The sequence below is a fragment of the Lemur catta genome, chromosome 2 (assembly GCF_020740605.2).
Source record: "Lemur catta isolate mLemCat1 chromosome 2, mLemCat1.pri, whole genome shotgun sequence".
NCBI lineage: Eukaryota > Metazoa > Chordata > Mammalia > Primates > Lemuridae > Lemur > Lemur catta.
This window is the reverse complement of record NC_059129.1, coordinates 10,281,441-10,307,740: the sequence shown is the minus strand read 5'-3', so window position 1 is coordinate 10,307,740 and position 26,300 is coordinate 10,281,441. Positions and strand designations below refer to the sequence as shown.

The window sequence follows — 26,300 nt, the reverse complement described above, 5'->3', positions numbered from 1 at the left end:
CACGTGCTTGCTCAATCTTAATAATTTTCCACCCACAAATTTACAATATAAAAACTTTCTGTTTCAAAGGCTCACTGCTGCTTTCTGTGCCGCCTCTGGGCGGTGCAGATAGTTGCTGGCCAGCTAATAAAGACTCCTGATTTGGCTCAATTCGGTCTTTAGGTGGTCATTTCCCACGTCTCAGACCATAACAATACCTCCCTTAATTGGCATAAGAATGAAAATTCCAGATTAACCATGTCAGTATTTTATTTTCACAATGGATTTTTTCCTGAAACTCCTTCGAAATTAAACAGACTTCTTTGTAAATACTAGCCCTATCCTTCTACATTAAAACTACTTCCCAACCCACAAAGATCCCACTTACATTAACTTCTGTAGATACATTTTCACTTACCCATTTTATCCAATACACAAAATCCCACCTTTTTACCAGCAGTTAAAAAAGGAGAACCTTAAGGTTCTTAAATGACTTTCTACCAAGTCACCAAAAGAAAACCACCAATATTCCAAACTTTTTAAAGCAATAAAAATTTCTATTTTACAAAAAAGTATTTACAGACTGAAATTCAAACTCTACATTGCCATCAGTATTACACAAGAGCATACAAAGCCCTAGGAAAGAGTATTTCATTATAAAATGTTTGTGATCAAGAAAATATTGCTTGCCTTTAAATAAATAGAAGTGGCAGAAAAATAAATACGCTTAAAGGTGGCCATTTTCACAAGTAAACATAAAGTACACATATAAGAAAGAAAGCAAAAATGTGCTTGAGCTTCAAAATGACTCTAGCAGCGCTTGCACAAATTGGTTACAAAGCGAGGGTGTCTTAGACTACCCCTCTCTGTGTTCAGTTATAAAAATACAAAAAGAAGCTTGGAGAGAAGGACTTCCCCAAGCTAAATCCATGATATGCACAGCCATTAGACAAAGACTGCAGTAGTAACTTCGGTCTATTGTTGCTAGCACAACCATTCCACCGAATAACCTAAAAGAAAGGCTTTTTTCCTCCTTCGGACAAATAAAATAACCAACTGATACTGGTCAAAATAATTTGATGTAACTGCTACAATGAGCAGTTCCAATTCCAAGAGGATGCTTGAGAGCCCAAGTGTAAAGCACTGTGTCATGTGTTTATGAAGGTCCAGGCCCACTTGCAGTCAAGGGGAATTACATTTACCTGGACCTCAAATTTTCTTTAAAATCCATTTTTATACTGTACACCATTTGTCTGATTCTGTTTCCCTAAATCCTCAATCTCTTCCCTACGGACTTTTATTGGTCTTTGAAGTCCCTAGGGATCCTTTTCAGTACCACCTCCAGGGCTCGGATTCCCAGACCGGGTCTGGCCATCTCCCCACTTTCTGTCTAGCTTCTCTGCACCCCACTGAAATCCCAGCACACAAATACAGTTACAGCAGAAGCTAAACAATGTAGCCAAAATGAACACAATTTAGTAAAACAGAGGTAAACAGAGGATTTACCCGAGAGGATTTTTCACTGAAAGCAGATCAACAAAGTCCTATGACGATGCCTCTGACAAAAGCCTATGTTAAAAAGACAATCTGTTAAAACGGGCTGCTGCCCATACTAGCAATTTCACAATTAATTATGTCAAAAACCTGTGACACAAAAAGTGTACCCATTAAACAAACAAGAAGTCTTCAAAATTTATCATCAACCCCACTGTAAAATATTGCACATGATACTCAGTCTTTTCATTTTGTCTGTCAGAACAAAAAAGAAAAAACCACATTTCTGTTCAGATTTGCAAGTATGATGCCTGAGCCACACACTCCTTGTAGTTCAAGCAACGCCCAGACAGCACGAACCAGGTGCCAAAGGGCTTGGTGGGGAAGCACGTGGCTCGTTTCAGTCCTCTCGGTCACCAATCCTCCGGGTCACAGGGACTGGTCTGGCATGTACAACACAGGTGGGGAGCCCACACTACTCGAAGGACTTCGGAAGTGCGCGTCAAAGGAGCTTGGTGTAATCCCGATCACAGTATCATTCTGGGCCACTTCACCTTTCAAAAAATCATCGTCTTCATCTTCTACTGTCTCCTGTATAAAGAGAAATCGTCAGGAAGATTCTAAGTGGTTACTGAAAAGTTTTCAAGATTTCCTTTCCTCAGGAATGTGCTACTTTTGTAAAGATGAGGGTGAAGGAAATATCTTAATTTACTGAAAAGTCTGATTTGCAAACAGATTTCAGGCTCAATGAGGGCAGGTAATAGGACACATCATTCTTGTTCAGTTCCAGCCCCTGTATCTAACACAATGTGAATGAATGATGTCCCCCACAAATGCAAAATATGAGGAAAAGTATAAAATGAGCTTTCCAATGATTACTATAATAAAAAAAAAAGATTATTAGAATCTTGAATCTTGTGGGTTAAAAAAATAACCAAAAAAAAAAAAAGGCATACTAAAGCTGAGTTTTAATGTAGGAATAAATGTGCTATGAAATAAACAGAAGAGTGACATCATGTGTTACTGGATTCTAATTTTCTTCTCTGGCCGTACCGCGCCAGCTCCCCCTAACGTCTGCTGGAGGACATGCCGCAGATCCACGTCTTCCCCACACATTTGTGGAGATCTGTAACATTGATGAAAACTCCTGAGATCATTCCAACACGAGGCAAGTTGGGATTGTTACTTGCTACTAATGATCAAGTGGTGAAGATCTAAATTTGTTCAGCTAATTTGTAATTAATCTTCACTCCCCCAAGCCAGTATGTAAAGTGTTATCAAAAACCCAAAAACTAGGCCAGGCATGGTGGCTCACGCCTGTAATCCTAGCACTCTGGGAGGCCGAGGCAGGTGGATTACCCAAGGTCAGGAGTTCGAGACCAGCCTGAGCAAGAGTGAGACCTCGTCTCTACTAAAAATAGGAAGAAATTATATCGACAGCTAAAAATATATATAGCAAAAATTAGCCGGGCATGGTGGCGCATGCCTGTAGTCCCAGCTACTCGGGAGGCTGAGGCAGGAGGATTGCTTGAGCTCAGGAATTTGAGGTTGCTGTGAGCTAGGGTGACACAGCCCAGGCAACAGAGTGAAACTCTGTCTCAAAAAACGAAACAAAACAAAACAAAACAAACAAACAAAAACAAAAACCCAAAAACTAGCTGGGCATGGTCGCCCAGGCCTATAATCCTAGCAGTCTGGGAGGCTGAGGCAGGAGGATCACTTGAGGCCAGGAATTTGAGACTAGCATGGGCAACATAGTGAGACCCAGTCCATACAAAAAATAAGAAAAATTAGCTGGGTGTTGTGGGGTGCGCACCCCTATAGTTTCAGCTACTTGGGAGGTCAAGGCAGGAGGATCACTTGAACCCAGGAGTTTGAGGCTACAGTGAGCTATGACTGCACCACCATACTCTAGCCTGGGTGACAGACTGAGACTCTGTCTCAAAATAAACAAATAAATATTTTTAAAAAATAATAAAAAATTTTTTAAAATCCCAAAACTCTTAATAAGAAGAATATAGCCTGGAATATAGCTTGGAATTTTGTAAAGGCAGAATGAATACAATTTAGTATTTTTAAAGTGTAACACTGCTTATGACCTATAACCACAATGAAGATTCCCAGAAAGTGTGTTGAGTCACAAATTTACCTTTTTAATGGGTTTCTTAAACTCTTGAAGCTCTTCAGCACTCATGTCTTCCCATATCTGATAAACAGGATCAATGAATTTCTTTGACCTGTCAGCAAAGATCACATTTCAAAGACAAGTTTATGCAGCAAAAGTCAAAATGTATTCAGCTCTCCAGACTCATTTCCCAAAACTGAGACATGAAAACAAACTATGGCTCAAGTAATAATAATGTCCCAAGTACCCCACGTAGCAGCTCTTTGTGTGCAAGAGCTCTTTCACTCGTGCAGATGCAGCGCCATGCCGACTGTTTCTCTCCTTTCCCTTTTCAAGTGAAACTGTTTCTAAACTTTACAAAGACTGACAACTGAGTTATGGTACGTCTAGACGAACACAGAATTGTAATATTCTGGAACTCCCTTTTTTATATTCCTACAGTAACTTACTGAAAAGATAAGTCTAGGAAAAACAACTAATCTGGTTTCCATCAATCAAGACTTAGGGGACCCAACAATCCCAGATGGTCACACTGCTTGCTAGAAACTGCATAAGCAAAAATCTTGCTTACTTACACAAATGCAAAGTTAAGGCTAGCTTGGTGGGTTTTTAGAGTAACCCACCTAGATAAATCATTTGGCTTTTGGTTATCCTGAACAACAGTATAGGATGTGGTCTCTAGAGGAAGGAAGAAGTTACTTGGCAAAAAATTATGAGCCAGGAAAAGACAGCACCCTCCCTCCCTATCCTGGCACCTTTATCCCCATACCAAGAAAAGAAAGGAACAGAAAACAAAAAAAAAAGAAAAGAAGAAAGGAAAGGAGAGGAAAGGAAAAGGAAAAGGAAAACACCCTTGGTGTCAATCTTGGTTCCTACTGAGGCACAGATCTATAAACCCTAGTGTGCCTATGACACTTGGCAGACTCTGCTCAGTGTTCTCTAGGTTAGGCCTGGGAAATATGTGCATGGAGACCATGAGACCCTAGCTAGGAAGGGCCACTTATGACAAAGAAACCCTAAATTCACCGCCAACAGTGCCACCTGTTTAGGAGTACCCACCTTTTAAGCACACAAGGATCAAAGGGGAAGAAAGTGTCAAGCGGGTTCGTGCAGGTTTGCACGGAGTCCCCTCCGGCTGTATTTCTAATAACTGGCAGCATCTGGCGATTGTTCCTCTCAATGATGGTGTAGCAGAAGACCAGCTGGTATTTACTGTGGAACACCAAAACCAACACAGAAGGAGGCATTAACATGCTGGAGTTACTCTGCACAGATGTGACTTGTGTATGACAACAACCCTGACCACACAAATAATGCTGAACATAACAAGTGCTAGTAAAAATAATATAAAGCAGGCCAGATGCAGTGGCTCACACCTGTAATTCCAGGGTTGTGGGAGGCCAAGGCAGGAGGACTGCTTGAGCTCAGGAGTTCTAGACCAGCCTGAGCAAGAGTAAAACCTTATCTCTACTAACAGAAAAAATTAGCCAGGAGTCCTGGCATGTGACTGTCATTCCAGTTACTCAGAAGGCTGAGGCAGGAGGATTACTTGAGCCCAGGAGTTTTGAGGTTGCAATGAGCTACGATGACGCCACTGCACTCTATCCTGGGCAACAGAGTGAGACTCTATCTCAAAAAAAAAAAAAAAAAAAATTAAAAAAAATAAACATCTCACTCCTCACCTCAAATACACAACCCCCAATCTAGAGCCTCCAGACCAGTCGGCTCATCAAGTGCAGCCCTCTGTCCGCACCCAGAGAATACTCCAGGGGCGGCTGCCTGTTTTGCTTCATCAGTCTTCACTCTTCCCGTTGCTTCCCATCTCAGCAATGTGCCGAAACCTTCCACCCACTAAACGCTGTTGCTTGTTGGCTTCTTATTCCTTTTCTTAATCCTTTACTATCCTTTTTGAGATCTCAGGACAGATAGGATACCAGGAACTATCATGTGATTACTGAGGGCTGGTGGGAGAGAAAAAAACTAAAATCAAATTAAAAAATGGATACCTGGAACTAGATGCTCAGCAAAATGGAATTAATGTTGGTGAACAAGAGCAGCCAGCTGTCCAAAGGGGACTGAGGGACAAAAAACGAATAGACGCGTAGCTGCTGAACATTTTTAAGCCATGATCCTGCCTGCGTATCCTAATTAAATAAATGCCCATGGCCTCCAATTCACGTTCTCCATAACGCGGAATAACTTAGTGAACGCTCACAAAGGGGCCAGGCGGCCTGCATTCAAATCCCAGCTCTGCTGCAGTCTGGCTGTATGACTTCAGACAGGATCTAAGCTCTCTGTGCCTCTATCTCCCCGTTTATTAATTGGGGTTAATAATACAGTCATAGGGTTATATGAGGATTAACTGAGTTCAATGTCAAGTGCTTACAGCTGTGCCTGGCGCAGAGTAAAGCCGATGCATTAGCTATAGCCACAAGGTCCGAGATAATGTGCTATCTAAACCCACCTCCCACTGACGGCGTTTACCTCACGTCCAGTTTAGTTTTATTACTATTACAGGAGTCACTCAAACAAGCATCTTTGGTTTGTACCTCTCGGCCTACTAGTTGCCTTATTTATTGCAAAGTGCCGAGGCTTCCGTTGAATTACACCCTCTGGATAAAAAGTGGTAACAATTCCCAATGCCATCTAAGTTTAAAAATAATAGCTGCACTGCAGTATTTCCTGCAAGGACTGAGTTGTTGGTTTTTTAATGTTACTTGTTTCACAGAAATTTAATGGAATCTTACAATACTGATCTGAACACAAACTTACTTTTAAATAACGTCCATCAAGAAAGTGTATAGGACTTACTTTGTGATGGCAGCAAAAAAGTTCACCACCGAGGGCAGGCAAATCTTCAGAGGATTTAGCTGGCTCATCACTATCCGTTCAAAGTTTAGACCTTGAAGATACCTCAAGCCTTTGATTACAAAACAAACAAAAAAAATTTTAAGGTACAAATGTCATTGAAAAGCCTGTATCTTTAAAAGCACAAACTGTCACACATTAAAAAAACAATTAAAAAAATTATTGTTTGCAGAAATGCTGTGACTAAAGGTCCACGAAGGTAGGTGGCACGGAGTATCACTAGGCCAACTACGTTCACTTACGACAAAGGCAGCTAGCTCTTCTAAAGATAACCGTTTGTGCTTTTTTCAGATCTAGGAAATAAGCACGTGTTCCTAGAGGGCTGGGATTATATGACAATTTAGAATTCACATGTTTGTAAGCTCAGCATATGGTAAATTTATAGAGAGGGGGAAAAAAGATCTTGTGATCTGATTTCAGCAAACAATCATGACAGGCAACAAAACAACAACCTCATTTTGACTTGCATGTCTTAAATTATCAGTGAAGCCGAGCATTGTTTTCAGGTGCACATTACTTGCCATATTGTAACAAGAAAATTCTGAAGGTAGAAGCAAATTTAGACAGAAACCTCTCTCGTGGAACTAATGAATATAATTCTCTCCTATGTTAGTAAAATAAAGACCCCACATTTATTTTCAGATACAAGCAGACCAATTTGTGCTTGAGTACATTTTCCTACAGTTCCTTGGATACATATTTCAATAAAAATTGCACAAATAGGATAATATTGTGGCTTGTAAGAAATACATCCTCTTTAACCAAGACTCCTGGCACCAGAGAGAGGCTTCCAATGGTGCCCCTGTAGCACCAGGGCAATAAAAACAACCACAAGATTCCTGGCATCAATTTATACAAAGAAAAGCAGAGATTTTATTCACCCTATGAAAACCCTTGTTCTCCTGTTAGTTCATAAAACTAATTTTAACCCACACATCTTTTTAGAAGCATGAAGTAAATGCAACCCACACAAGATTCAGTTTAGGGCCGTGGTTCTTAGCCCAAGGAGACTGTGCCCCTGCAGAGGACACTGGACAATGTCTGGAGACAGTTTTAGTTGTCACAGCTGGGGGTGGTAGGGAGTTGCTGTTAGCAGCTAGTAGGTGGAGGTGAGATGCTGTTAAACATCCTACAATGTACAGCTGCGGTCCCCAATCCCTGGTCCTCGGCCTGTTAGAAACTGGGCCACGAATCACTGCCTGAGCTCTGTGCCACCCCACCCCATGGAAAAATTGTCTTCCATGAAACTTAGGAACTGGGGTCTCACAGCAAGAGGGGAGTGCCAGGTGAGCAAGCAAAACTTCATCTGTATTTACAGCGCCCCTCACCCCTGTTCTGTAGAAAAATTACCTTTCATGAAACCGGTCCCTGGTGCCAAAAAGGCTGGGGAGCGCTGATGTATAGAACAGCCCCCCACGATGGCCTATACAGCCCAAACTGTCAACAGTGCTGAGGTTGAGAAACCCTGGCTTAGAGGAAACAGCCTACTAAACCATTTGAATTATTGACAAAAATAAACAAAACAACTTAAATTGACTTAATTAATTACATTTTTCTTAGGGACCCTCTTCACTAAAATATACTAATCTAATAACAAGTTTCAACTGATAGATTACTGAAAACTCTCATTAACTCTCAAGTGTTCCGAAAGAGGAGTTTCATACTCTTGTGTCTGAACACAAGCTATATAGTCAGCCCCACCTGCCTTCAACTGCTAATCCTGCCAATAACTACATGATCTTGGGCAAATTACCTCCCTGTGCTTTGGCCTTGTCTGCAAAGTGGGAATCCCTGTCATTCACCTTGCTGTTTCCAGAACAATAAGGACAAAGAATGTTGGCAGCTTGGTGCAAGGAACCGGAAAGCCCAAGGGCTCAGCCTCTCCACCAAAGAGGTCTTCACTTTTCACATCCTCTGGAGCAGGGGTTCTCAACCTCAAATCTATCAACAGTTAAGAAGAGGCTTAAGGAGTTTTTAGGGGCCTATGAACTGCTTGAAATTACTTATAAAAGTTTGAGTGCACATGCGGTTTTCGGGATCCACAGTTTTTATCAACATCACAAAAAGTAAAGAATCACCATTCTAAAAGGTGATAAGTATACAAGGAAAATCCAGTTTGAGTCCGTGAACCCCATATCACTGACCTTCCTTCAGGTTTCCACTTAAAAGCTGCTTGTGTCTAAAAACAAAAGTGTAGAACACAGCTTGGCAGGCTGCATAAAACGGTCCGTGGAGAGCAACATCACAAAAAGCCTTTGTTCCTGAATCCTGGTTATTAAGGTACATGTGCAGCCAGTTAACCAAAAGATCTAGACACGATTTTACAGTACTAGAAAAAAGAAAACTTCAAGTCAACTTTATTTACTTTATTATGTTACTAGAATAACATAAAAACACATAATTCCCTCTCATTATAAACTACAAAAAGTTCTTTAAACATCATCCATGGGAATAAAGGAGAAGCAAAGGAAGGAAGGAAAAAGATGGGCTGGTGGGAGAACAATCTTCCAATTACAAGGCAGGACAGATCTGACTTTCCAGGAATAAATGTCCCAAGGGATGGAAAGTTTCTCCTGATCAACTCAGAAGGGCTTCTCTAACGGGCTGTCAGCTCTCTTAGGGAGATATGGCCAAACAGGGCACATGTGCCTGCATCTCACAAAACAAAGACGGTCTAGTGGACTTCACTGTTCCCTGTGCGATTCTGATGAAGTCCTATGGCCAAACCATTTAGTTGTTGGGGAAGGGTTTTTAACAGCATTATTGCCCAAAGATATCTTCATGGATCACAGGAAGAAACTGGCCTCCTAGACAGGTCTTTCTATTACCTTCAAGAGAGTTTTTCTTCAGCTTTAACAGATACAACTGTTTTGGAATGCACATGAAAAAGGACAAACCTATGAAAAGAATCAAAACAGTATACAACAGGCCGGGCACAGTGGCTCACGCCTGTAATCCTAGCTAGCACTCTGGGAGGCAGAGGCGGGAGGATCGTTTGAGCTCAGGAGTTCGAGACCAGCCTGAGCAAGAGAAAGACCCCGTCTCTACTAAAAATAGAAAGAAATTAGCTGGACAACTAAAAATATATATATATAAAAAATTAGCCGAGCATAGTGGCACATGCCTATAGTCCAGCTACTTGGGAGGCTGAGGCAGGAGGATCGCCTGAGTCCAGGAGTTTGAGGTTGCTGTGAGCTAGGCTGACGCCACGGCACTCTAGCCTGGGCAAGAGTGAGACTCTATCTCAAAAAAAAAACAAAAAAACAAAAAACAAAACCAAAAAACCAAAACAGTATACAGCACTGTACCCTATCCATGAAGACAAACGGATCTTCAAGTGTAACCACATAGAGAAGATGACAAAAGCCTTGCATATGAGGTTTTATATCTAAAAAAGGAGACATTTTATTCCAAAATCGCATCTTAGAAATAAACATCTCGCATAGAGTGGGGGGAACAGATTTTTTTCACTTTAAAGACAGACCAAAAAAATTAAGACATATTTCTGACGTGAGACAGCACTATACTCTTTTTAAAGCATGATATTAAAAAGTGCTTGGAAAATTAGGTTACTTACATAAGAGGAATAAATTTAGCTCTTGCCAAAAAGCTTCCAATATAATTTCCAGCAGCTTGCCTGATGATGGCAGGGTTATTTGGATCCTGCAATTTTTTCCAGAGATGTTCCAAAAATGCTTCAGCAAATCCCTATAAAAAGAGAAGGTGTTGGTCTGATTTTTTTTAATGCTTAAAATAGTTTAGCTATCAGAATCCAAAGATTTTTACTTTACCCATGTGGGAAGAAAGTTCTAGTACCTCAGTTATACTGCTAGATAAAGAATGAACACAGTTATGGTTTTTCTTTTTCTTTTTTTTTTTACAAAACAGGGTCTTACTGACACCCAGGCTGGAGTGCAGTGGTGCGATCATAGCTCACTGTAATGGTTCTTAATTTTTAAAACAATTTGAGATAATACTACTGAAAACAAAAGGTATCCCAGGTATTAAAATCCAGTGGGCTGGACACAGGAGCTCACATCTGTACCAGCACTTTGGGAGGCCGAGGCAAGAGGATCACCTGAAGCCAGGAGTTCCAGACCAGCCTGGGCAACATAGCAAGACCCTGTATCTTTTGTTTTATTTTTTTTAATTAGCTGGGCATGGGGGTGCGAAACTGTAGTCCCAGCTACTTGGGAAACTGAGGTGGGAGCATTACTGGAACCCTGGAGTTTGAGACTGCAGTGAGCTATATTGCACCTCTGTACTCAAGCCTGGGCAACAGAACAAGACTGTCTCAAAAACAAATAAATAAAAATATTCCAATGGGGATCCCAAACCTAACTGAGCATCAAAATCAACCCTGAAGATATAGATTCAGTAGGTTTATGACAGGGCTTTGGAATCCACATATTATAAAAGCTCTTCAAGTAATTCTGAAGCTCACCCAGACTAAAAACCAGTATAATCCACTCCATGAAGTTCTAGACATGGGAACTCCAGCCTTTGAACTTAAAGCACAGCTGGTATTTAACTAATTATGCTAATCATGGAAAAAAAAGACCGACTAAGCTTCTTAGCAAAGGGTGTAACTCCCAACTTCTCCCAAATAGCTCTTTTCCACAGCTAGGAACACCCAAGTTTGGGTGGACTGGGTTTAACCTTCTTACGCATGACAAATACTCTCCTGACTGTCCCAGGAAGCTACAAAAAGTTGTAAAGAAGGAAGAGCCTTCTGTATATTTTCTGCCCCCAAAGAGAGCCAAAGCATAAAGTTATAAAATTCTGGATCGAAAAGTTGGTTTCCCCTGAAAGGGAATAAAGGAAGTAACAGTTAAATATCCCATATGAGAGTTTAATAGAGAAAGGCTTGAATTGAAGGGAAGAACTCCGCCTAGTGGCCAAAGGCAGGAAGGCATCTTCAGAGCAGGAGCTGAGCTCACAGGCAGCAGCAATCCCCTCTGTCCTTTCCACGTGTTGACAAGGGGATATGATTTTATTAAGGGACTATTAAAATGAGCTCAAGGAGAAGAAATACTAACCAAATTTCCCTGAAAAACTGGGGTCTCTCTTCACCCCAATTTTAAAGGGAAAAATTGTAGGCAGCAAAATAATAAGCTAATATAATGTTAATGACATTTTTACTTACCAATTTGAAGCTACAGAGGTAAAACATGAAAAACTGTACATGGCAAGAGGCATGAGTAGGCAACAGGAGTTTGTCAAAGATGTTTATCAGATCACGGTATAAATCCTTTGTTTTGTTGTTATCAATCTTACCTAAGGAGAAAATTTGGCATTTCAGTTTTATAAATACCCATTTTCAAGCCACTGGATTCATTTGCCAAAATTTTAAAAAGAACATAATAACCGTTAAGAAACACAACATTATCCATTAAGCTATGATAAAAAAAATGCTATTTTTATTTGGCACAGATTTTCCTTTTTAAGTCTAATAATCCAGTACTGGCAAGGCAGCAGGCCCTCACCTCACACACACAGCCATGATGCCATAAACATGAGCCCTTCTAAAGGGCAGTTTCACAACTCATAGAGCAGAAGCCTTTGCTCTAGCAATTCTACTGCTTGCTTTGCTCAGTATAGTACCAACATCTGGCACAATGATGACACCAAGCAAAGATCCTTTAAATTCAATACATAACACTAAGCACCACGAATCAGTGCCCACTACACCATTCCTAAGTTTCTTGAGCAACTTGAGTATAATTTGATCTCTGCCTAAAACCGACCAAACTCCATATATTACCTTTAACACAACAGTCACTGAAAAGATAAGGGACTTCAGAAAACAAATATAAGTGAGCCTAAATCCCAGTCCCATTTCCAAGCCATGTGACATTGGCAAGTAACTTGACTCCTCTAAACCCTTTTTAACTCATACTGAAAGTGATTTTTACAGGATTTTTATAAGTACTAGAGATAATATATGGAAAACGCCTAGCACAGACCCAGGTACACTAGGTGTTAAACACAGTGTAGCTACTGTAATCATTATGGGTTGTTACCATCTACGTAGCAGACATCCTTAATGTAGGATAAAAGCAATGACAGCAGGATGTCCAGGCGTTCAGCTACAGGATGTACCATCTGATCAGGCCGTTCAGGACCAGCCACTGTTTCACGTTCAGTTTCTTCGTCTTCATCCTTTGAGGATAAAAAGTAAAAACTGACATTTAAAAACACAATGTATACTATTCAGATGATGGGTACACTAAAAGCCCTGACTTCACTACTATACTACTCATCCATGTATCAAAAAAACCACTTGTACCCCCTAAATCTATTGAAACAAAAAATAAAAAATTAAAAATCTAACATGAAATGGTTTAGTGGGAAAACCCTCACAAATGATTACTTGCTCTAAAAGATAAAACAAAGAAAATGCATAGACACCTTTCTAGGCAGTGGCTCTCATTCAGGCATATGAATCAGAACCACCTGTTAAGTTTAAAATAAAAGCACAGATTCGGAACACTGGCTTCTGGTTTGCATTTAGAAGACCCAAGCAGACTGCCCATGCAAACATCAGATTCCCCCTGCCACCCAACTTCTCTTCCTAGAGCCACTGTGATGGGCACTGTTTATCTAGGTCCCCTTTCCAGGTGAGGGTGCCCATCTCCCACCTGCTGTGAGTACTGGCAGCCAATGGCTCAGAGGTGCCCACCTCCTCCAGAGAGCTGCCCTGAGCATACAAGCAGCCAGAACTACCCTTGCATTCCTGGCCTCTTCCCCTCAGAAACAATGACACGGGAGTCAGAAGTGGCCATCTCCCTGGTCTCCAGCTGGGAACAAACTCTGTAGCATAATCTACGCTCCCTAGCTCCTGGTGGGGTCAGGCTGTAGCTCAGCGAACTCCTCTGCCCTTTTCTGTCACCTGACACCCTCTGTCCAACAACAGCTGAATCCCTGACTCAGGTTTTTCTTCCACTGAACCCAACTTCAGACATTACCCAAAGTAATACTTTAACGTATACGACCAGTAAAAAGTAGAAACTAAACTGGTCTGCTATTCTATAGATCAATCCCTCACAAACAACATATGGTTTACAAAAATAAACACTAAAAATTATAAGAATGAAAGTGAAACATACTTCTCCAAACTCAAATTTGAGGCCTTGGAACTAAACCAATTATACCAGGTAGTAAATAACATGGCAATAAACTACTCATTTAAAGAATCACTTTCAAGTTTGCTGAACTATTTTAATTATTTTAACCAAAAGCCTTGAAAAAGATGAGAGGCCACAAGCTATCTCTTCCCACCCTCTGAAATAAACTTCATATATCTGCTGCCATTAACAGAAATGCTGACCATATTAAACAATCCTTCTGTGGAATCTGTCCCAACACAAGTTTGAGCTGCTGTTTCCTCAGCATCTTCAATATCCTGCCGGGATGCATTCACCTATAATACAACAAAGCAAAAAAATAAATAAATAAAAGCACTTAAAATACAACTATGCTATTTTGGGGCTGGAAATTCATCTGATATGCATATTTTACAGGTGCCCAGATTAGCACCTTCTATAGCAATTTAACACAATACACAATTATGGTGCAACTCCATTAACTGATCTCAGTCATGAGGAATTTAAATATTATTAAGCAAGCCCCTTTTATTACAAACTTATATAAAATCAACTATGACATGATGCCCTAAATCAAATAGCCTCAACAAATTCAATGCTTATTCCATCACAAGACACTCACACACATGCCGTGTAAGAACCACATCATCATCAATCAACTGAGCAGAAAGATGATGAACTGTAAGCCAAATTTGCATTATTAAATATCTACTTTGGTATATTACATTCCAAATATCTTATTTAACATAGCACGCAAACCATGCCCTTTTTTGCTATCTATGCGTGACCTTCTTTGTAAATTATTCTAAAATGCTCCTTAAACATGTATGAAAGACTTTACAAAGGGTATGTATGCAGTTGGCCAGAGACATGTAATTCTAAGCAAGCTCCATGTCAGTTCGCTCAACTTCCAGCTCTTCTAAGACCTCATTCCATCTTTCTGCTCCCCTACAATATCAATACTTTTTTCCACCAAGGCTTATCTCTCCTTGGAGAAAAACCTGTTCCTGGTTCACAAACCTGCTCAAGTCTTCTTCATCTTGAACCACACCACTCATCCCTACTCCAGCCCTGTCCCTCCCTCTACAAACTCTCACCAAGACCTCCAACAGCCCTACCTCCTCACCATCCATGGCCCTCCACAAGACAACTAAGAGACCACCTTCTAATCACCAAACCCAAGAACTTTTACTTTTCTCATCTTCATTAAAAATGCCAGCAATATCTGATGCTGCCAACCAAACCAGCCCTTGGCATCCTTCCTCTTGGTTTTTCCTTTTTTTTTCTTTCTTTGAGACAAGGTCTCACTCTTTCACCCAGGCTAGAATGCAGTGGTGTCATCATAGCTTACTGCAACCTCAAACTCCTGGGCTCAAGTGATCCTTCTGCCTCAACGTCCTGAGTAGCTGGGACTACAGGTACCACCGGTGCCTGGCTAATTATTCTTTTTTGTAGAGATGGGGACCTGCTATGTTGCCAAGGCTGGTCTCAAACTCCTGGCCTCAATGGATCCTTCCACTGCGGGACTCCCAAAATGTAGGGATTATAGGCATGAGCCACTGCGCCTGTGACGTTCCCCCCATGTCGTTAATTGCATCATTCCACAGGTTTGTGCTCAGTTTCTTACCTGCAGCTACTACTGCTTGGTGGGTACTCCCTAGCTAGATCTCCACTTGCAACTCAACCTGTCAAAATGGAACTCCTGTCTTCCAACATCCTCCTCTTGAAGTTTCTTATTGCTGTTAACTGCAACACCAAGATTCTATTCCACAGGCAGCTGCCTTTGAAGGATTCCTTTCTCTTACACTCTGGCCTTCCCACTTCCAAACCAGTCTCAAGGAACAGTTCACCTTTCCTCCACAATGTCACTAGAATCTACCACTTCCTTTCATTCCCCTGCACCTTATTGCAGGCCTCTTTAAACAAACAAAATTTTAAGTTGTTTACAATCATAATGTGCATTTTTGAAAAATGTCAAACGCAAAAAGAGGTACACATAATCTCATCTCAACATCACTTCCTTAGGAATGCCTTTCTGACCCCCTGACTACATCAGGTTCTCTAGCTCATAATAATGAGTGTTTAATTCAAAGCACTTTCTACCAGAGTACCTTTACATGTGTGTGACTATGCATTTAATGCCTTGTTCCCCAACCATGAGAGAAGAAACTATTCGCAACTCCCATCACATAGATGTAGTTCAAGAAACATTAAAAGAAATGAAGCAAAGAATGGTGGAACTGTGTTTTTTTCCCCCATCGTTGCTACTGTTGTTTCTACAAACTGTGATTATAACAAATACAATATATTCAATAAATGAAAAGAAAAAAGAAAAACGGATTATTCAATACTTACATCCAACTTGAGTAGCTTTTCAATAATAAGCTCCAGAATTTCATGTCTCAATGTTGGAAAATATACACTAATCCTTAGTAAGTTATGAACATAACATTCCTAAAGCATAATACATAAGACAAACATTTCAACAGTGAATAAAGGTTTCATAACTAAGTAAGCAAAATCTTAATGATAGAACCTTTTGTTTCAAATATTTAAATAGAAAAAATAAAGTATCCTGCAATATAGAAACTGTACTGTTTCTATATATATATTATGTTCAGTATAATTATTCCAATTATCCCCAGTAAATTGAATTTGTTGCATATCTTAAAGCAGTGCTTCTCTACCTAGAGCAATGTCTGAAGATCCTGTGCCCTTTTTTTTATATATACAAGTCCTTTATCAGATATATATTAATAATTTGGAAATATTTTCTCCTCTTGGGATTATCTTTTCATTTTCTTGAAGGTGTCCTATGAAGCACAATTTTTAATTCTGAAGTCCAATTTATCTATTTTTTTCTTTGGTTGTTTGTGCTCCAGATATAATGAAAATTTACACCTATACTTTCTTCTAAGAGTTTTATAGTTTTAGCTTGTAGATTTAAGTCTTTTATCCATTTTTAGTTCATTTTTGTATATGGATATCCATATAGTTTACTCTTTTGCATGTGGATATCAACTTGGGCCATCAATATTTGCTGAAAAGGCTATTCTCCCCCATTAAATTGTCTTGTACAACCAGTTTTTGTATGGGTCTTATATCTCATAACCACATTGAACTCATTTATTAGCTCTAATAGTTTTTTTTTTGTGGATTCCTTAGGATGACAGATCAAAACAGAGTTTTACTTCTTCCTTCTCATCTGCATGCCTCTAATTCTTTTTTGCTTGCCTAACTTCTCTAGCTAGAGAAGTGTCGAGAGCAGACATCCTTGTTTCATTCTTTATCTTAGGGGAAAGCTCTCAGTCTTTCACCACTGAGTATGACGTTAGCTGTGGGTTTTTCATAGATGCCTTTTATCAGGTTGAGAAAGTTTCCTTCTGTTTTTGTCATGAAAAGGTTTTGGTGTTTGTCAAATACTTTTTCTGCATCTTCTGAGATGATCATGTGGTTTTTGTCCTTTATTCTATTGATATGATGTATTATTATTACTTCATTTTCAGATATAAATTAACCTTGCATTCCTAGGATAAATCTCACTTGGTCACAGCAGATAATTCTTTTTATATGTTGCTAGATTCAATTTTCTAGTATTTGTTGAGGATTTTTGCATCTATAGTCGTAAGAGACAGTGACTTATAATATTCCACTTGAAGCAAGGTACCACAAAGATTAGCAAAATTTATTAACTCCTTATTTAATATATGTACTACCCTATTGAGGAAAAAATAATCTATGCTTAGAAGGCAACCACTATTATTAAAAATTTACTACACAAATGACCTAAGTAAGCATTGCACAAAAACTTCAGCAGAATTCATCTACAGAAGAGTCTGCTTTCATGGGTATGTTTACAATTAGTGATATGTGAAGCATTACCTTCTAGTAATTCTTATCTCTATGAGCATGAAGCCTCTAAAGATATTTCTGAAATGGACTCTGACCTTGGCTTGCACATAGCAATAAGAGAAAAAGGCACTGGGAATCCCCAGTGGTCACTCACTAAGAAACAAACCTGAATCAAATTCTTAAACTAGAGCTTGATATCTAGTAGACAAAACCACTTTTAAGAAAAAGACCTAAGATCACCTAAAACAAAATCACACAAAACAACTTTTCTACTATTTTCCCCATGAAAATATCTCTTACCAATGTTCTCTCTGATTTTCGAACAAATGGAAATTTTTCCACCAGTATTGGCATAAGAAACCATGGTGTCCTATTAAAAAAGAATTCAACAAATCCATGTTAACTGGACCTTCTAGTAAAGTAACATTTCCATTCTAAAAGCAAATATGGATAGATACACAGGAGTCAAACAGCAACCCGGATCCCAAACAACTGGAACTTGAAATTAATGTACAGTTTCAGAGAAAAATAAGTAATGACTTAGGAGAAAATAAATTTCTATAAACTTTGATGCCAACAGTAAATCAAAGGGAGAGCTTTTTTCCTACAGAAGAGTATCAGGGCTTCAGTTTAAAACTTAAACACTTCCCACAACACATACATAACTTTAAAAGGGGAAAAATGTATCACCCTGAATTGTAACAAATAATAAACTTATAGAGGGAACCAGAAGTCAACCCCTCCAAAAGAAACCCACAAACCTGAAAAGCTTTTCTTAGAACTGCAATTTTTATTCACATGGCATGACACAAACACACACAGGGGTTTCTCACTGAAAATTTTTGGATATATCTGTTGAAGATAAAAGCAAAATTCCAACCGCTATACAAAATTTGGGGGAGAATATGCATGTAGTTTTGAAAAATAATTAAAGACAATGAACAGAAAACAGAAATGCCATTTTCTTTATAAAGTGATGTTTCATCAACCGGATACAAAAAGCACACAGCATATGACTCAAATTTTGATGCTGTTAGCATTTTATAATTTTCTACTAATTGATTACAATTTTCTTGAGAATTAAACATCATTATAAACTCATGACTAGTGGTTAGTCAGAAAAAAGAGCGGAAAAAAAAAGAGAATTAAACATCATTATTCAAAATAAAGAATAAGCATACTCACGATGGGACATATCTTGCTATTATTTGCAAGGCTCTGTGACATGTGTCAAAATTTGCAGGAAGGTCTACAAGGAGAAAAGTTGAGTATGAACATCATAACAAAATTAAAAACTGAAAAACTGTGTACTTAAAGCTAAAAACACTTGCTAACCAAAACTGAATAATTTATCAGAGAAATAATAATTTCAAGATTTTTCTCTACAATCAATGAAAACTAAATGAACTAATTATGTAAGTAATGCATTCATGACAACTGATTGCACATTAATGCTGAATGTAACAATAAGGATTCTATCAAAAGTTGTCACTTGTTGCAGTCTACTTACTAGATTAGGTGCCAGTATATTTTATCATTCATGAGGACACAGGAGGCATTCCTTGCTTTAATCTTTTTTATAAAGATCCTCCCACTTCAGCCTCCCAAGCAGCTGGGACTATAGTCATGTGCTACTGCACCTGGCTCTACTTGAATACTTTTTATACTTACTCTCATCTTCATCATCAGAATCTGAAACATCTACATCGCCTTCCTTAATGATCACTCGGGCTTTTGAGAGAAACGGAAAGTAAGTTATTCTGTTATTGACCTAGAAAATGAACAGCTACACAAAAAACCTATTTTTCCACAGCCCAAACTTAGTACAATAATTAGATTTACAACCAGAAGAAGTAAAGCAACTTTAAATAGCTAAAAATTCCTAGATGAATTCTAAGACCTCATCAGAAGCTCACTAAAGCAAATTACAACCCATTAAAAAAAAAAATCACAACAACAAAAGAATCTAGACACCTCTATAGCGGTCTTTATAGAGAACAGACATCTACTAGAACTCGTGCCAATATGCGACTGGAATTTTCCGTGGTGGTGGAGCCCCCTACATAAAAGGGGAAGGCAGTATTTTAATAAAGAGGTGTTTAAATAAAGAAAAATAAAGCAAGTGAAGAGTAGCCACTTACGAGGTACAAAATGGGAAGCAATCATGCTGAGACACGGTCTGAGGAAGACAGTTTGTGCTGACACAAGATTACCAAGAAAAGCCAAATATTCCTCCACCACTGTTTTACTTCTGTTCAACCAAGGCAACCTCTAGAGTAGGGAGAGGAAGATGAAATAAACATTTTGTTGATATATACTATTTTCAAAGTACTGAATTACATACTAATCAGTGAAATGAATGGTGAACTTACCAATATAATACTGATAAGCTGTTCAAAGTCTTTTGTCAAGTACATGATAGAAGAGCGGAATTCTAGCAGCCAGTTAATGATCTGGTCATCCTTAAGTTAAAACAAAGAAAAGTACTTTCAAAATCACAAATACTCTTAAGATAGCAGAGAAAATCATACCTACCTTACGTCAATCATCTATCAATAATATTTAAGTTTGGGGGGTGGTCACAAGCTTGGAAGGAAATAAAAATTGGGTAACAAAGCATAAAAAGGTATCACACACAATAAATGTTCCCATTTTAAAAAAGTAATCTAGTAACTCTGATATACAGGAAAAAGAATTAAGCGCAAGGCCGGGCGTGGATCACGCCTGTAATCCTAGCACTCTGGGAAACCGAGGCGGGAGGATCATTTGAGCTCAGGAGTCGAGACCAGCCTGAGCAAGAGTGAGACCCCGTCTCTACTAAAAATATAAAGAAATTAGCCAAATAACTAAAATCAGAAAAAATTAGCCGGGCATGGTGGCGCATGCCTGTAGTCCCAGCTACTTGGGAGGCTGAGGCAGAAGGATCGCTTAAGCCCAGGAGTTTGAGGTTGCTGTGAGCTAGGCTGATGCCATGGCACTCTGGCCCAGGCAACAGAGCAAGAGTCTGTCTCTAAAAAAAAAAAAAAAAAAAAAAATTAAGTGCAATACTTCAGCCTGATTTTCTTTGCCCTTAAAAAGTGAAAATAACTCAAATATTGACACCGGGGACTTTTTAAAACCGCAGAAGTATAGCAGATTCAAATATTAGAAGATCAAACGACCAACAGCTATCTCTATTTCCTCTATATTCAAGCTAACCAGAAAGCATTTTAATAACATTGAGTCTAGGCTGATTAATTGGAGTCATCAATAAATTTAACTTTTTCTAAACTCAACCTGTGGCTGGGTTTAAATGTACTAAGATGTGTTCTGTATAAATAAATGATGGTTCTACTACTCCATGAAATATTTTTTAGGCAATAAGATTACTGTTCATTCTGGAAACAAGCAATTTTAGAAGAAAAATAAAGGAAAAAAAAGAAAAGATTACTGTTCATAATAATTCTGAGTGACATGAGAAAAACTGCTAAATTAAAAAGATCTATGTATAAAATACAGTATCAGTTACATAAAATATGTCATTTATATTCACGCATATATACAACATACACAGGAAAAAACTGTAAGAAAAATCCCCAAATTTGTGAAAAACCATGGTTAATGCTCATGAAGACCCAGTAGGGGAAAGAGACATATAAATAAAAGCAATACAATGTCCTACCTACAGGGATAGACTGTTCATAAAGAGCAACATTTAGTGAGAACACACCATGTGCCAAGCATGGTGTTCAACACTGTATATCTTTTTCTAATCCTAAAAACTGCAAGATGATTACTTATTCCCATTTTAAGGTTCAGGAATCTGAGATTAAGAGAGATGAATAAGCAATTTGCCCAACCAAGAAGCCAATAAGAACCAGGTTCAAACCTGCCTGTCTGGGTCAAGGCTATGCTCTGCCTACTTTCCCACGTGCCTTGCTCCATGTGAAGGAGCTGCCATCTTTTTCATACTTTCATTCACCTACTGAGTGCTTTCGAAGCCATTACCTTGTGCCAAACTTCCACGGGATTCACCATTTTCTGATGAAACTCCAAGATAAAAGAGGATTGGAACTTAGAGACCACTGAAGAGGTTATTGGAAGAATCCAGACAAGAGAGCATCAATAAAACAGGAAAACCTGGAAGAGTTTTTTCCTAGACGACTTGGTGAATGAACAGATATGAGGGGTGATAAAGTCCAGAAAGACTCCGAAGTCCCTAGCTTCAGAACTGGGTAAGCAATACACAGTTCAGCACATAAAGAAGGCTGTAGGAGTCGGTCTGTGAGAGAGATGATGAATTTAAGACATGCTAAGTTTGCAGCACCTGTAACAATTCTGGGTAAATATATCTAACAGGCAGTTAAGAAATAAATCAAGAGCCCACAAGAGCAATGTGAGACATAGATACAAATTTGGGAGTTATCAAAACACAGGCTTGCAAAGAGTGAAAAGGCAAAAAAAGAAAATGAATTAAAATTATAAAAATAAAATAAAAAAAAGAACACAGGCAGATTTCAAAACCATGAGGGAAGATAAGGAGATCACACAGGAAGAATCTGTAGAGTGAGAAAAGGATCAAGTTTGGAAACCCAATCAATGACAAATTTAAGAGCCTATCAACAGAGTGATTAGAGATTAAGTGATCACAAAACAGAAAGATCAGAGACATTGAGGAAAGGTTTTAAGAAGTGGGTGGCCAACAGTGTCAACTCCTACAAAGAATTCGTATGAGGCTGAAAAAAATAAGTCCACTGAATCAGTATGTAAGGAATCACTGGTAACCTTTGTCAGGGTAATTATAATAGTCATAAGAATAGTGGACTTAAATGTGAATGAGAAATGATAAAGTCCAGACTGTCAGCAGGAACAAAATAAAGCTAACAATTACAAAGTCCTTACTTTGGGGTCAAGGGCTATTCTAAGTGTTTCCTGTACATTAATTAACTCATTGTTGCTTTTACAGTCTCCATGCTTAAAAAACCTCCTTTGGTTTCCTGATTTTACACAGAGGAAAACAGAGGTAGAGAAGTTAAACAATTTGCTCAGGATCACACACTGCCTAACAATGGAATTGGGATTTTATTCCTGGCAATCTGACTACCACTGCCATGGTAATGAACTATTCTTTGCAAAATTGGGCAATAAAGGAAGAAAAGTGCAACAAAACGTATTGAGTTATTACTATATGACAGATATATATCTTTAAGTTGGAAACACTGAAAGAGGAGTAGCTTGAAAGCCATGTCAACTTTGGTTTTGTTTTTGTTTTAGCCTTAGAGAGATATGAATGAGAGTTGCGTGCAGCACAGAGGAAAGAGGTAGTAGAAAGGATTAAAGCAGGTTTCTAAACAGGCACAGTGCCTCACACCTATAATCCCAGCTACTTGGGAGGGTGAGGTGGGAGGATGGCTTGAGCCCATGAGTTCAAGGCTACAGTGAGCTATGTATGATAATGCCACTGAACTCTGTCCTGGGTGACACAGCAAGATCCTGCCTCTGGAAAGAAAGTAATAATAATAAAGCAGGGTTTCCTGATGTCAGCACTGTTGATATTTTCGGCTGGATTATTCTTGGTTGTGGGAGGCTGCCTGGCACATTGTGAGATGTTTAGCAGTATCCCTGTTCATCCACCCACTAGATGCCAGTAGCACCCTTCCCTCTCAACTGTGACAACCAAAAATACCTCCAGCCACTCCCAAATGCGCCCTGCAGGCAAAACTGCCCCTAGTTGAGAATCACTGGATTAAAGGGATCACAGAAAGAGCAAGTCCTGAACAAAGGAAGAGAACCAAAAGTGCAAAATAATGTCTGCACAAAGTGGCAACTTTGCTAATGATGATCAAACACAAAATTAACTACCTTTATGTCTGGATCTGACAACTGGTTCTTCAACAACTCAAAGTCACTTGTTTCACCCTAAAGGAGAAAAAAAAAAGTTATGCTTGTTTTGGCTTCCTGTTGGATATCAACAGTGGGACTTTTAACTAAACCTTAACATCTGGTGAAATTACAAAAGGAATATTTTAACTTTCACACATCAATGGCAGATTATAAAATCTTTTTTTTTTTTTTTTGAGACAGAGTCTCGCTCTGTTGCCCGGGCTAGAGTGAGTGCCGTGGCATCAGCCTGGCTCACAGCAACCTCAGACTCCTGGGCTTAAGCGATCCTACTGCCTCAGCCTCCCGAGTAGCTGGGACTACAGGCATGAGCCACCATGCCCGGCTAATTTTTTGTATATATATTTTTAGTTGGCCAGATAATTTCTTTCTATTTTTAGTAGAGACGGGGTCTCACTCTTGCTCAGGCTGGTCTCGAACTCCTGACCTCGAGCGATCCACCCGCCTCGGCCTCCCAGAGCTAGGATTACAGGCGTGAGCCACCGCGCCCGGCCAGATTATAAAATCTTGACTACAAAAATTTAAATTCATGTTAGTTGAGCCAGGGGGCTTGGAAAAAAGAAAATGGAACAACTAAAAAGCATTCATATTTAGCTATATTGTACACTGACATTTGAACATGATAGTTGATACTCCTGAGAATTCTCAAAAAGCATAAAAGGAAAAAACTGTTGTAATGATCTAATTCAGGAGGAACTAAAATAGTAACCATTCATAAATATGGATGTAAATGAATACTATGTATAAACGAACAGTCATTTACCTTTTCCTCTACCACTGAGATTTGGTAGAATCACTTATAAGCTCATGCATAAAACAAACAAAATCTCTATTAACATAGCTGGTTTATTGTCCGGAAGTAATGCTTAGGTAATTCCTTAAAAAATAAAATGTTCCGGCTGGGCACAGTGGCTCACACCTATAATCCTAGCACTCTGGGAGGATAGCTTTTGAGCTCAGACCAGCCTGAGCAACAGACTCTGCCTCTACTAAAAATAGAAAAAAAAAAAAAAATTAGCCGGGCATGGTGGCATTCGCCTGTAGTCCCAGCTATTCAGAAGGCTGAGACAGGAGGATTGCTTGAGCCCAGGAGTTTTAGGTTGCTATGAGCTAGGCTGACACCGTGGCACTCTAGCCCACAAGACAGAGCAAAACTGTCTCAAAAATAAATAAATAAACAAATAAAATGTTCTAATGGTTTATTCTAGCACTTCCTAAAGTTTTTAAAAGACATTATGTAAATAAAGCATTTAAAGACGCGAAACCTCTACAAAGACATTATTACTCTAATTGTGAGCTAACAGCATCATGCTATTAAATACTGGATTTCAATATTCGTATCTTAAATTCATTTTATTATGTCTACTGGTCTTTAGTACAACACCTATAGTTGTATTCTCATCAGACAAAAACCAAACCTCAGACATTATCTCCTCTTACCTTTTTGTACTTCAACAAGACTTCTGTCACAGTTCCACCAAACCGAACGGTTTTTCTTGGGGGAGAATTGAAAAAATCATTCTCTAAGGCAAGCATATCTGAAATCCTGTAGAATCAAGATCATCAAACTATTATTAAGTTCATGATAAAGAATAATAAAAATTAGCCAACATTTATTGAACCAACGTTGTTCAGTGGAACTGCTGCCAAGGCCACTTAACTGGTCTCTCTGCTTCCACTCTTCATCTCCCAACAATCCATTCTAATGATCTTTAAAAAACTGTCTTTCCACTGCACTTAGAATAAAGACCCAAACTCCTTACTTCTGTAGGTTTTCAAAGCTCTACATTAACCTGGCCCCTCTGCTGACTTCTCTGACCTCACCTCAACCACTTGTTTTACTGCAGCCATAGTGTCCTTTCTGTTCTTCAAACTTGCCAAGCTGGTTCCCATTGCACTGGCTGTTCACTCTATCAGAAACACTCTTTTCCAAGCTCTATACATGGTTGGATTCTTGTCTCCACTCAAGTTGAAGCTCAAATGTCCAAGGCCTTCAATATCAGCAATCTCAAGTACCCATCCTCTCCCTTCCCCTTCCCGTTACCCTGTCATATTTCTTCACAGCACTTATCGCTATCTGAAATCATCCTGTTCATTTATTTACTGGCTTATTTACTGTCTTTCCTCCCTAGACTGTAAGCTTTGTTGAAAGTGGGGACGTTAGTCTCTTTGGATAAAGTACCATCCCTGGTGTCTAGCACAGTAAGTAGGAGCTCAATAAATATTGTGAATTACGTTATGCTAAGTGTTTTACAAGGTTTGCTTCACTTAAACAGTGTGGGTTAGTGAAAAAATATGGCATCTTACTAATGACTCTGAAAGTTAAACCCCAAAGTGTCCTGCGGGGGTTAGAGGCTTTCAAAGAGGAGCGAGATAAAGACTGTTAAACAAATATGTGTGTCGAAACAAATTCCAAACAAGAAAATCTTAAGATTCTATTCGCCACCAATGACAATATTCGGCTAATAATCCAAATAGCCCAGGGAACCCCTTCGAAATCTAGACGAAAAAGCGGGAGAAAAGAGAAGTCCAGGAACAGAACGCAGAACCTACAGGCCTGGGACACTCCGAGGGAATCAATCCAGTGGGGAGAAAGGGGCCTCTGGCAAAGAGAACAGACTCACTTCTCCAGACACGTCCCATCTCCATTACCCACTTACGGGGAATGGGCTCACTCCTGCGACCCCGAGGTGACCCTGTACCCCCTACTCCTCTACTAGCTGTGTCCCAGCCCCTTTCAACCCGTTCCCCCAAGCCGGGTCCCGGGCTTTGGTCCCAGACGCACAGAAGGAAGCGGCCCGAATCTTACCCGGTCCTCGACGCGCCCAGCTTCTTGACTGCAGAGGCCGGAGCAGACGCATCACCGGGCAACCGCGTGTGAAGCAGCGGGGCCGCCATTGGGCCGAACCAACACGGCGGCTGAACCTCGCGCCGGAAGCCGTGCGCCTCCGAGTCCCCGCCTCCGTCCCGGAAGTCGCGCAAGGAGAGCGGCGGCC

The 26,300-nt window shown here is 39.6% G+C and overlaps 1 protein-coding gene across 1 annotated transcript; it reads right to left on the bottom strand.

Moving 5' to 3' along the window:
• Nucleotides 1-515: 515 nt before the first annotated feature.
• Nucleotides 516-26,300, bottom strand: RRN3 (RRN3 homolog, RNA polymerase I transcription factor). The gene is made up of 18 exons (XM_045542642.1): nucleotides 26,114-26,300; nucleotides 24,745-24,850; nucleotides 23,266-23,322; nucleotides 19,797-19,886; nucleotides 19,566-19,695; nucleotides 19,096-19,155; nucleotides 18,610-18,673; nucleotides 17,725-17,794; nucleotides 15,928-16,026; nucleotides 13,797-13,889; nucleotides 12,490-12,628; nucleotides 11,613-11,743; nucleotides 10,044-10,174; nucleotides 8,611-8,795; nucleotides 6,410-6,518; nucleotides 4,658-4,810; nucleotides 3,623-3,710; nucleotides 516-2,064 (listed from the first exon to the last, which is right to left on the bottom strand). The coding sequence occupies exons 1-18, from the start codon at nucleotides 26,200-26,202 to the stop codon at nucleotides 1,903-1,905; spliced, it is 1,956 nt and encodes a 651-aa protein (XP_045398598.1). The 5' UTR covers nucleotides 26,203-26,300; the 3' UTR covers nucleotides 516-1,902.